Genomic DNA, 15,353 nt, shown 5'->3' on the forward strand with positions numbered 1-15,353 from the left:
AGACTATTTGAGAAGAATGCAAAATCTTTTAGACGCATGAGGTGGACCTAAATAGTATAAGATTTTCAAAAATATATTTTATAGCTGATCCAGGTAAAATCAGAATATTTTCTCTAGTTTCTGTTGATTACTTCATCGTTGTCAAAAATTCGTTCAACTTAAAATTTCGTATATAATAATGTAGTTAATTAAACCTGAGTTTTTCAATCTGAGATATAAATGAAAATAAAAAGGAAAATTTCAGAATTGGGATGATGACGAAACAGTTGGGTTCTTAATTCAAAGAATTCCAATTTAAATTCGGACGTTGCCAAACCAAGAGATTGCGTAAAATCCAAAACAAAAGGAGCGTCTTCCTTGAAAGCAAATAGCAGAGTTTACGTCTCCCAGATGTCGTATCGATGTTAACTGTAATGCTTAATGATTTTTTTACTGCACGATGACATTTGCTCCTCTCGAAAAAGTCAATATGAACCACAATAGGAGTTCAGTTACAAGATAATTGCTGCTTGGGGTCAACGTTTCACTTGAGCATGAGTTCTACATGAATTGGGATAGGAATGAGATGAAATGGAAGGCATCTGATGAATTCTAGTTGGTAATTAATGGTATATTAGGCATCAAGAACGGTAAGAATGTTTTACCGATCTGAGAAAATTGTTTTACAGGCGAAGCATAGCCAAAGATAAAGTGAAATCTCAAAAAGCTTCGCTGTAATGTAAGTGTCAATACAGTTTCAACTTGCAACATATAGTAATAAACATAGATAGAGGGAGTATACGCAATTTTTACATTTCCCCAACATGGTTAGATTGCGTTGTCGGATTGTGATATATTTTCAAATCCACAATTTTACTATATCGTTATGAATGTATATTATTTTGAATGAAATATATTTATTTGAGTGATTCCCGATTAAATATGCAGATTTAAATATTCATAATGCGATATTTTTCCTAATTGTCGAATTTATAACAAGCAGAATATTTATTATTTTCTGTATCTACCTGCTGAAATCCAAGGTTTGGCAACTTTTGCTCTCCTAGTGTCATCGGTTGTTTCACGTCGTTTGGCGCGCTTGAAGTTTGTTGTCTGAATTTCTGATATATTTAGGTATTTATTTCAATATATTTTGGTTGATATGAAACGTTGATTCACTATGGGACATAAGAAGTGCGTTCATTGTGAAGAAACTCGCGAATTGAGTGAAATATCGTATGACTGATATGTTATCATTTCCGCGCGCTTCATGTCTTTGATAGTTCATGTTGAGGACAAAATTATGCAATATGCTCCCTCTATCTAAGTTTATTACTCTGAGAATATAACTAACCAAAAAGCCATAGAAAAAGAAATCGCATGGGAATATATCTGAGAGACAAAATAAATACATCAATTTCTTTGGCTGTTATTAGAGCAAAATCACGATTTACACACCTCTCTAATCGTTCTTTCACGTCGTTTGGCGCGCTTGAAGTTTGTTTTCTGAATTTCTGACATATTTAGGTATTTATTTGAATATATTTTGAGTTAATATGAAACTTTGATTCACTATGGGACATTAGAAGTGCGTTCTTTGTGGAGAAACTCGCGAAGTGAATTATCGTATCATTGATGTATTCTTTTCCGCGCGCTTCATGTCAAATTTAATAGTTCATGTTGCGGACGAAATTTGCTTACTGAAAATGACATATGCTCCCTCTATGTTAATTACTCTGAGACTTGGAACTATTATGACAGTTTTGAAGGATTGGTGATGGGTCATCAATATTGCCCTCCCCACTACCTCTTTCAACCTGTCAGTTCACAGTGAGTTATTTAGGGTCATTCGCATTCCGTATTTTTGCAAATACGTACGCAGTCTTTCTGAAAGAATTGTTATGCATTTATAATATGTATTATATTCTAGTGTTTGTGAGAAGTTTGAAAATTTGGAATACAAATGTTTGGACAAGGTGAAATTAGAAAAAAGTTATACTATAGAGTGTAGTATATTGAATAAAGTTTTTATACATGGTGATCCTAAATTGGAGGTTCAAAAAAATGAGAGATTTTTGGGATAGTTTTGAGAAGAAAAAAATCCTAGGAACTTGGGCCCGGAAAAGATTTGTTTTCGAGATACAGGTTGTTTCTTGTAGTCTTTTTTTGTAATGATTATATTGAACCAACTAGTTTAGTTCAAGATCAAAGTTCCTTTCGAATTTTTTTTTGAATTACTAGTGGTACTAGTGGAAAAAAACTGGCACTGTTTCAAAAAAATTATCACCCTTTAGGTTTGCAATCGAAATTGTCATATCACGTTATGTAAACTCTAAATTCTGAATATCTAGGCCAAATTTCAGTTAGATATCTTGTGCATTGAAGATGGTATGAGAAAAAAAACTTTAGCATATTGAAAACTTCAAATTTGCTTAATTTAAATTGAATATCTTTTGAAGGGAAGGTGCCATGAGAAAAAAACTTGAAAAAAATTATACTTTAACACCCTGTACCTCGAAAACCAAACCTTGGACAAACGTCCACTTATAAGATTGTTTTTTTTTAATTATTCATGGCATCTCTCATTTCCATGTGTTCTTCCAATTTGTGAACTGTAGCTGTAATTCGCTTTTTGTTATTTGATGCTGCATAAATGTAGATGAATTTTTTGTGTATGAATAACATGAGCCCAAAGTTCCTTGATAATTTCCTTGTTTGTTGACAGTGGCGACTCTAGGGAGGTCTCGGGTCCCCCTAAATTTCAGGTGGCCCCCCTAAAATTTGACATTCTAAGGCTACAATAATTGAGAGATTAGCAGAACAATAATTTCGCTTTACTTAGGTCTCCCAAAAAAAATCCACCCCTGTTTTTAAAAGCTGGCATCGCCACTGTTTGTTGATGATGCCAAAACCCAGAAAAGCACCTCAAATATTCAAGAAACGGTACAAGAGCTAAAGGTCAACAACAAAAGATGCTCCCTTGGACCCAACACCCTACCTGCATTCTCTTTAACAAAAGACACAGTGTCACGTCATCGAAAACCCAATCGGAGATTCGAACCCATTTTCGAGAAGTCAGCCATGAAATTATACCCCCACCTGTTCTCGCATGTCCCAACCACCTATATCATTATTATCTCCTAATGTATAATACGAGGTATAAGGTCAGAGGTGGCCATGCCTCGGAGTCCTACTGGGAAGGAGAGGAAATATTCTGCCCGTTTTTTTTCGATGAGATATTTGGTCCATTTGTTTACCTACCTGATGTGGGCCGTTTTTCTCTTCTACCTAACACGAAATGCAGGTATCGCAGGGTCGGAGTTCGGTTACCGGTACAAATGAGTTGGCAGAAACTGAGGAATTGGGTGAGAAATGCAGACCTGTTTTGATTGAGAGTGGAAGAGAGAGAAAGAGAGGAATTTGTTGGTGATCTTACCTTTTTTTTGAGTAGATAATTAGGAAATTTAAAAATTGTGGGAGTGCAGCAAGGCGATGTGCTTGGGCGCTTAATATTCTTCTAGTATAAAGATTAACCACGAACAGATTATAATGATATTGTGCTGGATTCTAGAATTTTAAAAATAAAGTAGTAGTCGTAGTGAAAATCATTAAATACCCTTCTAAAATGTTTTTTTTTCTATCCTGCTTTAGAGTATAGGTAAAAGGTATGCTGCTCAGTCTTGTTAACTGATTGCTGAGCTGTAGGCGTCGGTAAATATGTTATTCCAGCAATATATGATAATAAAGATTTATATGAGGCTGATCTGATCTATTTTTGGGAATTTCTGTATACAAGGGAACGTCGATCACCATGGTAGAGGCAGAATCTAGACTCATCTGTAAAGAGAACTCTTTCCCAATCAGACTCTTCCCAATGGATATGCTCTCTCGCAAAATCCAAACGCGCCCTTCGATGGGCTGGGGTAAGAGCTGGGCCTCTTACCGCGACACGAGACCTTAAATCATATTCTCTGAGGCGATTTATTATTGTCTGAGTGCTAATTTGCACCCCATGAGTTTGCTCAAGCTGATTTTGAAGGAGGCGAGCGGTTGCAAACCGTTGTCTCAACGAATAAACTCTCAAGTAACGTTCTTGAATGGCAGTTGTTACCCGTGGTCTACCCTGTCCTGGTCTTCGGACATTCATACCTGTCTCCCTGAATCGCTGCAACATTCTGGACACACTTGTATGGGAAACTCCAAACCTTTCTTCAATTCTTGTGTATGTCCACCCTTTTTCTCGCAAAACTACCGCTTGGGCACATTCCTCTTGGGTCAAATTGTGTGTTTCGCGTTGCATAGCGATCGAGTGTAGAAAATCAAACGAAAGAAAAACTATTGATCACCAGAATTGATCGAGAACAACTGATTGGGAAAAAACATCTGTATTGAAGTAAAACGTTGAAAGTGGATAACATATGCATGCATAATTCTGATAAAATTAATTATCATTGAGAACACCTTCAGTTGTAGAATAAATTTGAGATTTCCATAATGTGCGTTAATTCTTTTGCGCAGTATATTAGGCTGTTTCATGAATTTTCTCCAAGCGAAGCGTTGCCCTAGAGAGGCGTAGGGAAGTCGATTAAAAAAAAACAAAATTTAAAAAGCGTGAAAGTATACCTAGAGATCAGCCGATTCAGAACAGCCCACCGCTGAGGATTTAACACTCCTTCTTCGTCATTCACGTGATTTCCTCGTTAGATACGCATTTCGCCAGAAAACGAAGCTATCAATCTCAAAGTTATAATTGTGATAGCCGTACAAAGCTTATTAAAAAAATGGCTAGAAGCGTGACTGGCCGGTGAGCAGCCGTGGTTGGTTAATGAATTTTAATTTTGTAATTGCAGAATGAACGCGGAGATTCTGGTTCATGGAACGTGCTCTTAAATAGCTGCTTCAGTAAACAACCTCATTTTTTTTTTTTTTGAAATTCAGATTGTTATCCGGCTTCTACAGTTAGGTGTTTACTTTTTTCTGTTTGCATTGTGGTCGTGAAGTAGGAGGAGTATTTGTGTCGGAGATCGATTTTAGATAAGAGTAGGCTATGGAATTTTTGATTCGGGTTGATATTTATCCTTGGTTTGTTTCCGTTTGGAGGTAACTGTTGAGAGTATCAGGTCAAGATTGAAGTATGAAGGTGTCGACAGATTGGATTCTTTACCTTCAGAATCATCTTATGATTGAATTTACCTCAAGTTTTTATTTTGTAGGTAGAACCAAAAAATTTGTAGATTTTACATTTTGTTCCAGTATTTTCTTCAAACTTGATTTTTCCTTGATATATCGTCATCATCATTTCTCTACCTATATCTTTGTTCTCTACTTGACTCGCTTATTATAATTATATAAACCTTAGTGTTCTAGTCAAGCGTATTTCTTACTAATTATTCGCAAGTTCTGCTGTTCTGAGAGATTTCGCAGAGACCTAAAAGAATCAGAATAAAAAACATTATGTAAATTTAAATTGGCGACAAACAAGCTACACAAAACTATACTAACAAATAACTAACTGATTTCCCTAAGAAAACCATCAATTATGTGACTCTATAGCTAAATTAAAATTTTATACTTCTATTCCAGGTGAACCAGTAGTACCACAAAACCTCGACGTCAGTGTCACCAAACCAACCCGTAGAAAACAGATGGAGAGAACCGTTGTTACGAATTCAGGGATAGCTGCTGACTACTCGAATAACAACAACCTTAGCAATAACAACAACAATGTGAAGCACGAAAGACTGAGTCCTGGAACTCCAGACACATCTAGTAGATCTCCAACCGTTACACCTTCCTCTGCGTCCCACCCTGGAACACCTCCTTCTAACGAACAGCTGGCCTTAGCTGGATGCAGGAACTACAGCGATTTTATGAGGACCTTGGCTGCGAAGTATCAACCTACTGAGTAAGTATCATTGGCTATTACTTGGCTCGACTGTAGGTGCTTGGTATTGGCAGGCCTTCAGGTCTTTTCAGGGATTCGTTTTCCACGAATTTATTCCAAATGTTTGGTAAAGAATCACCATCAAATAACAGGCCAATTGAAAAGTCCTGATCTACCATAGTAAAACACATTTTTTTGGCAAAATTCAATTTTATTATTCAACATAGTTGCCTTCGAGGGCGATACAGCGATTATAGCGATCTTCTAACTTTTCGATACCATTTTTGTGATACGATTTGTCTTTCGCTTCAAAATAAGCCTCAGTCCTGGCGATTACTTCTTGATTGGTGCTAAATTTCTTTCCAGCGAGCATTCTTTTGAGGTCTGAGAACAGGAAAAAGTCGCTGGGGGCCAGATCTGGCGAATACGGTGGATGCAGAAGCATTTCGAAGCCCAATTCATGTATTTTGCCATTGTTTTCATTGATTTGTGATACGGCGCATTGTCTTGATGAAACAGCACCTTTTTTCTTCAAATGATGCCGTTTTCTAACGATTTCATCCTTTAAACGAACCAATAACGCTATATAATAATCGCTGTTGATGATCTGGCCCTTTCGGAGGTAATCAATGAATATTATACCTTGCGCATCCCAGAATACTGATGCCATAATTTTGCCAGCCGACTGTTGTGTTTTTCCTCGCTTTGGATTCAGTTCATCGTGTGCAGTCCACTCAGCTGACTGTCGGTTGAACTCCGATGTGAAATGATGGAGCCATGTTTCATCCATTGTTAAATATCGACGCAAAAATTCAGGTTTATTGCACTTAAACAGCTTCAAACACTGCTCAGAATTATCAATACGTTGTTGCTTCTGATCGATTGTGAGCTCGCGCTGCACCCATTTTGCACACAGCTTTCTCATGTACAAATATTCGTGAATGATATGATGTACACAAAATTATTCTGTGAACCCTTTTGATTTTTTGTCGGTGACAGCCTCTTTTAGGCTCCCACGGCGTTCGCCGTCTTCGGTGCTCATTTAACCAAGCATACCAATCAATGATAGTTGATTTTCCTGGTGCAGACCCCCAGAACCTCTTCATCAAGCCAAGATTTTGCTTCAACTGTATTTTTCCCTTCAAAAAGCAATATTTCATCAGAACACGAAATTCTTTTTTCCATCATTTTCAAGTAATAAAAGTAGCTACACTCACAACGGAATATCTCTCTTTGACTGCTGTCAAATTTTGACACGTATCGTTTGAAAGTTGGTACTAACTAAAAATCATATGGATTTAATACTAGCACCGCCACCTGTGCATCAGACCGGGGACTTTTCAATTGGCCTAATAGATTGAGGAAAGAGTAATTTTGCATGAACATCACATTTGATGTTCATGTAAATGTCCAAAACCAAAATCAAGCAGGGCAAATCACTTTGGATCTTGATTGGAAAATCAGGCAGAAACATAATCAAGAAAGTCTCATCTATACATAAAAATCTTCATATTCTTAACATTGAAAATAAGTAATCATTATGTGACTCTCTTGTTAATATTTCTGCCTGACTACACTTTCAGCTTAAGATTAATTTGCTCTGAAGATGACTATGTGAGTGGTTGAAAGATTGACGATATTTAATGAAGAGCTCAACTAAGATCCCCAAATGACTTTCCGTTCTGCTTACTACAAAGTCTTTTTTTTTACCCTTTTATTAAAACGTTACTTTTTTTCTCGCAGCTACTTCAGCGCAGCAAGGAACGGCCTAGCACCTCCTCCCCACCCTCGTCTCAAACCAATGCCCTTCCCAATGATGCCAAATCTACCCCCGATTCCCCAAGGCAAGGAAAACGATCTCAACAGGCCAAAACCAGACTACGTGACCCTCCTGAATCCTTTAATGAACAACACTCTGTATCCTCCCATAATGGACATGACAGCCACTCAGGCCTTGGTCACCTTGCTCAAGAACGCTGCAGAGGAAGAATCCCACAATGTCAAGAACGTGAGACCGAGCCAGGGAACAAAGAGGTCAGATACTGCAACGCCCTTGGATCTTTCTGCTGGAGCTCCTACTGTGAAGAGGGCTAGGACGAAATACTCCTCCGGCTCTGGAGGTGGTTTGGTCTTGCCCAAGAGGGCGCAGTCGGAGAGTCCGGTGTTGGGGGAAGATTTTAAGAGTTGGACTGTCGACGAGGTTGCCAATTTTGTCGCTGGGATTGATATTTGCGCTGAGTATGCTCCGGTAAGTAGTGTTGAAGTGTAATTCGGGGTTTGAGATTGAGCGTTTTGCTATACTTTAGGTTATTGTGGCTAGTCAGGTGTCAGAGTTCATTTCGATAGAATTCGAAAATTTGATATCGATAAAGCAGTTACACTTCTACTAGCGTTGATCAATAGACTGTCAGAGTAGTATTGGTCTATTATTTCAAGTTTTTGTAATGACAAGTATTCATTTAAGAGTATGTTGAAGGTCTTGCACTGATATTGAACTCATCCAATAGAGGTGTCTTGAACCTTGGTGGATAGCTACAACACTTCACTCAATAATTATTGGGTCTAACAAGTAAAAACAATTATTTTTTCTGGAATTTTTTTTTTCTCAATATAATCACCTCCAAGAGTAATCTTTCTGTAGAAAGATTAGTCTTTGCTTTTCAAAATCGGCAATCACTTCTTCTTTAGAGCCAAATTTGTTTCTTTTGAGGTCTGCAAAAAGCTAGCAATCTCTGGATGCCAGATCTGGAGTATAATCTAGATCTAGGGGTTCAAGCCATTGGAAACGCAATTCTTTCAAGTTGTCCGTGGTTTTAAAAATTTTGTTAGATGTATAACTTTGTTTCCGCCGTTTTGCAATAGATGGCACCAGTGAGGCTCATCAAATGATCTCAAATACCTATAGTGAGGCCGCTATTAGTGAAAGAACGTACCGAGAGTGGTTTCAACGCTTCAAGAATTCTGATTTTGACGTCGAAGACCAGCATTGCGGTGGAAGAGAGAAGGTTTTCGAAGATGCAGAATTGGAGGCATTACTTGATAAAGACTCGTGTCAAACGCAGCAAGAATTGGCGGGATCATTGGAAGTGACTCAATTAGCCACTTCAAAACGCTTGAAAGTAATCGGAATGATTCGGGAACAAGAAAGTTTGGTGCCGTACGAGTTGAAGCCGAGAAATGTTGAACGGCGTTTGTTTGCTTGTGAACAGCTGCTTACAAGGAAAAGACGGAAGGGATTTCTGCATCGTATTGTGACTGAAGACAAAAAATTGGTTCATTACGATAATCCCAAGCGCAGAAAATCATAGATATATCCCAGCCATGCTTCCACGTTGACGGCCAAACCGAATATTCACGGTTCTAAGGTGATGCTCAGTATTTGGTGGGTCCAAACCGACTGAAAAAATCGCAGGCGATTGTTATCGACTGAATAATTCCTATATCTTTATCCATTTGTTTCTGACAGCCATTTCGAAACACTGGACCTCATTTGGCTGTCCATTGCACTCCAATCGAAGATATATACGAGTCCGAACCAAGCCTCACCCACATTTTCTCACCTCAAGGCTGTCAATGATTCACGCAAACACTCTCTTAATCTCAATCACCAAAACCACAAGAATGTGCCGGACTTGGGACAATGCACCAGCTGGTACTCCCAAAAACAAAAAGCCAACCGACGGCCATGACACCGGCCTGCTCCGTCGTGAATTGTTAATAATCGTAATGATAGAGTAAACAAAAAAAGAGCTCGGCCAATATAATGAATAAATCAACATGTCTGACCTCCGAGCAGCGCACAGGCAATGATTTAAAGCCTTCTACGGTCCGAGATAGGCTCCTTAAACCCCATATGGAATATTATGAATCAGTAGCTGCGAGGCTGGCCAAGTTGTTCTTTTTTTATCGCTTCGTTTTGGTCGCCCGCGCCGTTCGAAATTACGTGACGTACACGTCACATCCTCCGCGAGGCTGGTCTAGGATGGACTGCGCGAAGGCCGGGAGGTCATAGATTCTTTTCTTCTTCTATTGTCGTAAATGTCATAGCGGTGAGCGGTGCGAACGGGGCTTAATAACTTTATGTGTGTGTGGAGAGAGAGTGTGTTCGGTTGATCGGGAGATTTTGCAGGGTCGGTCTGGGTGTATAAAGGGGATTTAGGTACATAAATCACCGATTTTTATGGGTTTCTACATGGTTTCCTCAAACAATAATCTACATTGTTGTTTTTCGATATTTTTGATTTGCGGATGAGGAAGAATGATATTTTTGGAAACTTTCCGTTTTTCGCAAAAAAATTGATGATATGGTATCTCTACAATGCACTGATGTATTTCAAAAATATTCGTTCAAAAAAATTATTTGATACAAAAGAGGCAGAACAATTCTAATTTTGTGAAAATATATAAAAAGACTTCCTTTTCGATGAAAGTTGGAATTATTGTAATATTTCTAACTTCTACTGATTCTTCAATCATTCTGGCAACACCGCAGATTATTTTTGTCTCTCTTCCTCTGTGAAAATATTGACAGATCTCGAGAATGTCACATCGGATTGATCCCTCTTAACGAATAGTTATTTAAAATACAAATGCAGAAGGGATTGATATTCTTCCACGAGAACAAAAACAAGCCACGAAGTGGCTAGTTTTTGAATTAACGAATGTTAGAATGAGCCTTCTGTACAAGTAAAATGCATTATTTTCTCTAATTCACTGCGTTTAATTGAAATTAATGGAATATTTTCATAAATATCATTTAGTGATTTTAGCATTGAAAAAGGTAGGTTAGCAAAACTATTTTCTGTATCACAGATTTGATAGATAAATCTGCGAAAGGAGAGTTCCGAGTATAAACATATGATAATGAAATATAACCATGAAATCTATTTGAAACTGAGATATTCTCGCACAATTTCGTTCTGCAAGATATGGGACAATAATCGGATTTGAAATAGAATTAGAAAAAATTGATTTTTTATTTTCATTCATATCAATACGAATCCACAAACATTGTAATCATAGTTCTAACTTCAATTCCATGGATAGTAACAGTATTGTTATCATTATTCTGAAAAAATTTGTGAATAAGAGGAAATCTTAGGCAATTATTTCTATATTCTTCTTGACTTTTATATGGTTCTGGTTTGGCTATCAACATGAAATTTTGCACGAGACTTCAGTCATTCGATAAAGTTTTCCAATAGAAATGATACAATTTGAAATGCTTATACAAATTCTTCTCAAATTTCTCTCATTCCCATTTGAAAAAACCCTTAATATTCAAATGCAAATTTTCATCTCGATCCAATTCCCAATTTTAGAATTATCAAGAAAACAACATTTCGAACGGCCATATTTACGGAACCCTTATTCGGATTTTACACATCAACAAACTTAACTGCAGCATTCGAGATCTGAAGCTACCCTGAAAGTTTCAAGTTTCTAGCTCCTTCCGTTCGAAAATTATCGTTCATATACTGACGACCAATCAGAATCTGAATCGAGGACTAATACGTCATCAGTGACGTTGATATGACCCTTCCTGTCTCAAAATTAGAAAATTACAGACATTGTGGAAAATCAATCAGTTCATTAAACGAGCTCTTAAAAATTAGTCATTTTTGAAGTAGGCAGTTTCTAACACAAATAAAAAAATAAATTGATCTCAGAATGCAAAAAATTTGGTGACGAAATGAAAGAGCAATCTGTTTAGCAAACGAATGCTCACAAAAGTATCATTTGTGATGACTGAAAAGAGTCAAAATAAGGCAATATTGAACAAAAATGCAAATGTTTGTCGGTGCAAATCAGTACCGACCCAACCCTGACCAGAACGGCATATCGCAAACATCGCCGATCGGCGGGGTGGTAGCACCGAATGTTGGCGGCTCCACAAACGTCCGCCGTTACAGATGTGTTTGCGCGCGTAAACTCTTGTACGTGACGGTCCCAGATGCGGAAACGTGACCGTCGTCCTTTGAGGGTCGGTCCGCGACTCCCCGAGACGCATATCTCCCGATACCGCGCCGCCGACATAACTCAGGAGGTGCCCCCGCCGTCCGGATACAAATACGTTGGAACGCTGGTCGATTTGTAGGTCCGAGCCGCGAATTTCTGGCATCCGGGGCTCGGAGGGACGTCGCAGAGGCGATATCGCCGGGATTGGCCGGCGTATGGTGAGGAAATCCGGCTCGAAGGACCAGTGGAATTGGTCGGATTGAGGGAAGAGAGCGTGGGGAGGGTTTGAGGGTGTTTTAGGGTGTTGGGGAGGTGTTTTGTTTGCTTCAAAGGGCTGTAGTTTGATAGAAATGTGCGAGTTTTTATTTCTTTCAAGGAAAATTGGTTGTGAATTGTGAAAAAGACGGTTTTTGACAGATTTCCATATGTTATTTTGTTCATACTTACTTTTACAATCCAAATTATTTTGATTGGAAATAAAATCGACAAAATTTATGTAAGTGTGTAGACTTACTTTTAATTTAATTTCAAATTTGTCTACAATACGACCAATAGTGAGTCTATTAACTTCACGAACTAGCAATGATTTGGATAAAACGATTTAAGAATTTCTAAACGTTGTTAAAGCGTGAATCTTTCCATGACTGGAACCTAAGTACCAGTATACCTTTTTTTAATTATATCATATCTATTGGAAAACCAGTTTCTATCTCAACAATTTATCTATACTTATGGTCTTAGCTTTTGCTGTAATTTTTCAATATTTCGTCTCCACTTGTGTGTTTGTTATAAACGTTAACTTTGTATATTTGCATTGTATATACCGAGAATGTTAACTTTCAATCGATAGCTAAGGACCGAAGCAGTTGTTGCCAACAAAATACAAAAAACTTCTCAAAGATCCCGATTTCTCCAGACAACTTCGAAGAGGACTCTTCAAGTTAATAATATAGATTTTCCATGTTTGAATGAATATGTGTGCTAACTTCACCTTTGTCAGTCAAGCAATTACTAATACGAGAAGTATGTTCTAGTTTATTCGAGTGATTCATTAATTTGAGATTTTTATTGAACAATTTCATTCGTTGACAACATTAAAATCAGTAATTGTACAATTAATGATCTGTCGTGAAAAAGCTGCTCATTTAATTAGAAGGAGATGCATAAAAATGTATTCTTTCATCAATATTTGGAACACGTTTCATTATAAATGGATTTTGACGTTTGTATGTGCAATTTTCTGTTTGCAAGTAAAGGTCTTCAATTTTATTCATTTTATAAACATTTACACAAAAAAAAAAATCTTGAAATTTAGGGAGAAGGTATATCTTTATATTAGTAATAAAGAAAAAGTAGACGAAAATGACATAGTCGTGCCTTCAAATGTTCTAAACGAAGTATATTCAGGAAAATCACTTCGAAATACTGTAGAAACTTGAAATTTTTTACAAAGATGGATATGTGGATATGAAGATTAATGCTGAAAAAAAAACACAAAACACTCAGTAGGAAATTACTATGAAAGAAATCAATTCTAAGATTAATTATCCACTAGGTCCTTCTAAATTTCATCAAAACCATTCCCATTCCCCAATAAACTCCTGCACCAATAGAAGAAGTAGAACTATCTCCGTCTATCTCATCACCTTTTTCACTCTACACCAAAACAAATGAAGCGAGAAGAATCGAAGACCTGTTCGCACGTTCGTCAATAACTCCAAGACGATTCCCACAGAACGCAAAAAGTGGATATAGTTTCTGAATGTCGAGACCATCGGGACGAAGAAGAAGAACAGACGGAGGTCGGTTCGAACCGTGGTTTTAAAAAAGGCGATTATCTAGAGATACCCAGCCCACTGGAGCGAGGGACATTGGATATCAAACAATTGAACCCGACCGCAAAACGTTCCGGTCAAGTTCTTCTAGATGCTGAGATGATAGTCGGTTAGCGGTCGACGGTTAGATCGACTTTTTTTTTTTTAATTTCTTCCTCGACGTGTGAGAAAACTGGTTCGAAAATGGTTCTATCCTAGGCGTCGGTCAGTCGTTTCCGGTATATCGGAAACTTGATACGTTTGAACTACCATTTTTTTTTCTATGGTTGGATATTCGATACTTTTGAACTATCGTCCTGAAATAGCAATAGTGTTGAAGTTGTGATCTTTTGTTGAATTAGTTTCAGTTAGTTTTGGAAAACGAAGTCTAACTACGGTCTTTTTTAGGGTAAATCGATTATCAAACTTCTGATGTAAAGATATTAATTCTTTGCTACACAAGTTGTTCTACAAGCTCTATAATAAACTTTGACATTTGTGCTCATTCTGAGCATTTTTCTCCTATGAACATAATTTCGATCATTTTCATTTAGAAATTGCATTCAAACCGAAGGTGAACATTATTATTATATATTAATTGAAGCTTCAATTCATTCTTCAATCCTTACAATGGCTCAAAATTGAAACAAAAGCCTCGAACATTACAAAACTACTATTTTTCGCAGTAACACAACCAGGATCACTAGACACGCCTCAGTTAACATTATATCCACTGTCATACTATATATTTGACAGTGTTTCATTAGAACTACCGAACAATGTCACATTGGAACTACTGGACATGTATCATTGGAACTACTGGACTGAAACCCATCACCTAATTCACTCACATCATTGCCAGATCAATCGCCTCTCTCAACCACGAAATCTCCATCGTTAATTCAGTAACATACCCATCAATTAAACAATGTTTTCATCGTTCCATTACTCCCAGCCAGCATTTTGATGAATGAAGAGGCTCCTAGCATGTCTGCCCAAGTGTCGGACCGCCCATTAACAGTCTAAATGAGGTGAAAAGACGTAAAACAAACTGTTATTTCCAGAGTCGAACACAGAGCGAACTTTGGACAATTTGCCATGTTAAAAAGGAAGGTAATGGTTGTGGCGTTTTTTAGAAATTCTACGGAACGTGTGATTATATCTATCGTAATGAGGCATCATCAGGAATCGAGAATCAAGGTTGAGAGTGTCGAGGTGATGTAGTGACGTTAGCTGGACGTGGGGAAAGATTGGTGTAAGGAGATCTAACCGGCTGTCTTCATTCGTTTATGTTAATTGGGAATTAGCTTGGGTTTATGCTTAACTGAGATCGGTGTTTGAGTGAGCTAATTGAGTTGGGATCGCTTGAAATGGGTTTGATGTTATATCAGGGTATATTTGGAGTTTTCAGGAGATATTAACAAATATCGACTATATCAATTCAAGGGGGAATGACATATTAGTTGCAACGGGTGTTTTTTTTAGCTGCATGATAAGTTTCGATGGTTGTTATCTATGGTTTGGCAGTTCGAAATGTCAAACTGTGTTGACATACTGTTGAGTGAGGTTTGTCCATAAAGTAATAAACATAGATAGAGGGAGTATACGTAATGTTGACATGTCCCCAACATGGTTAGATTACGTTGTCGGATTGTGATATATTTTCAAATCCACTATTTTACTGTATCCTTATGAATGTATATTATATTGAATGAAAT

At 37.5% G+C, this 15,353-nt stretch overlaps 1 protein-coding gene across 4 annotated transcripts in view; it reads left to right on the forward strand.

Moving 5' to 3' along the window:
• LOC123681682 overlaps positions 1–15,353 on the forward strand; it is a 125,771-nt gene that overhangs the window by 79,942 nt on the left and 30,476 nt on the right. For all 4 annotated transcript variants that reach the window (XM_045619920.1, XM_045619921.1, XM_045619923.1 and 1 more), the window contains 2 exons: positions 5,563–5,884; positions 7,607–8,111. In XM_045619920.1, coding sequence (XP_045475876.1) covers positions 5,563–5,884; positions 7,607–8,111 — 827 coding nt within the window. The remainder of the gene's footprint in view (positions 1–5,562; positions 5,885–7,606; positions 8,112–15,353) is intronic.

This window comes from Harmonia axyridis, chromosome 6 (assembly GCF_914767665.1).
Source record: "Harmonia axyridis chromosome 6, icHarAxyr1.1, whole genome shotgun sequence".
NCBI classification, from domain to species: domain Eukaryota; kingdom Metazoa; phylum Arthropoda; class Insecta; order Coleoptera; family Coccinellidae; genus Harmonia; species Harmonia axyridis.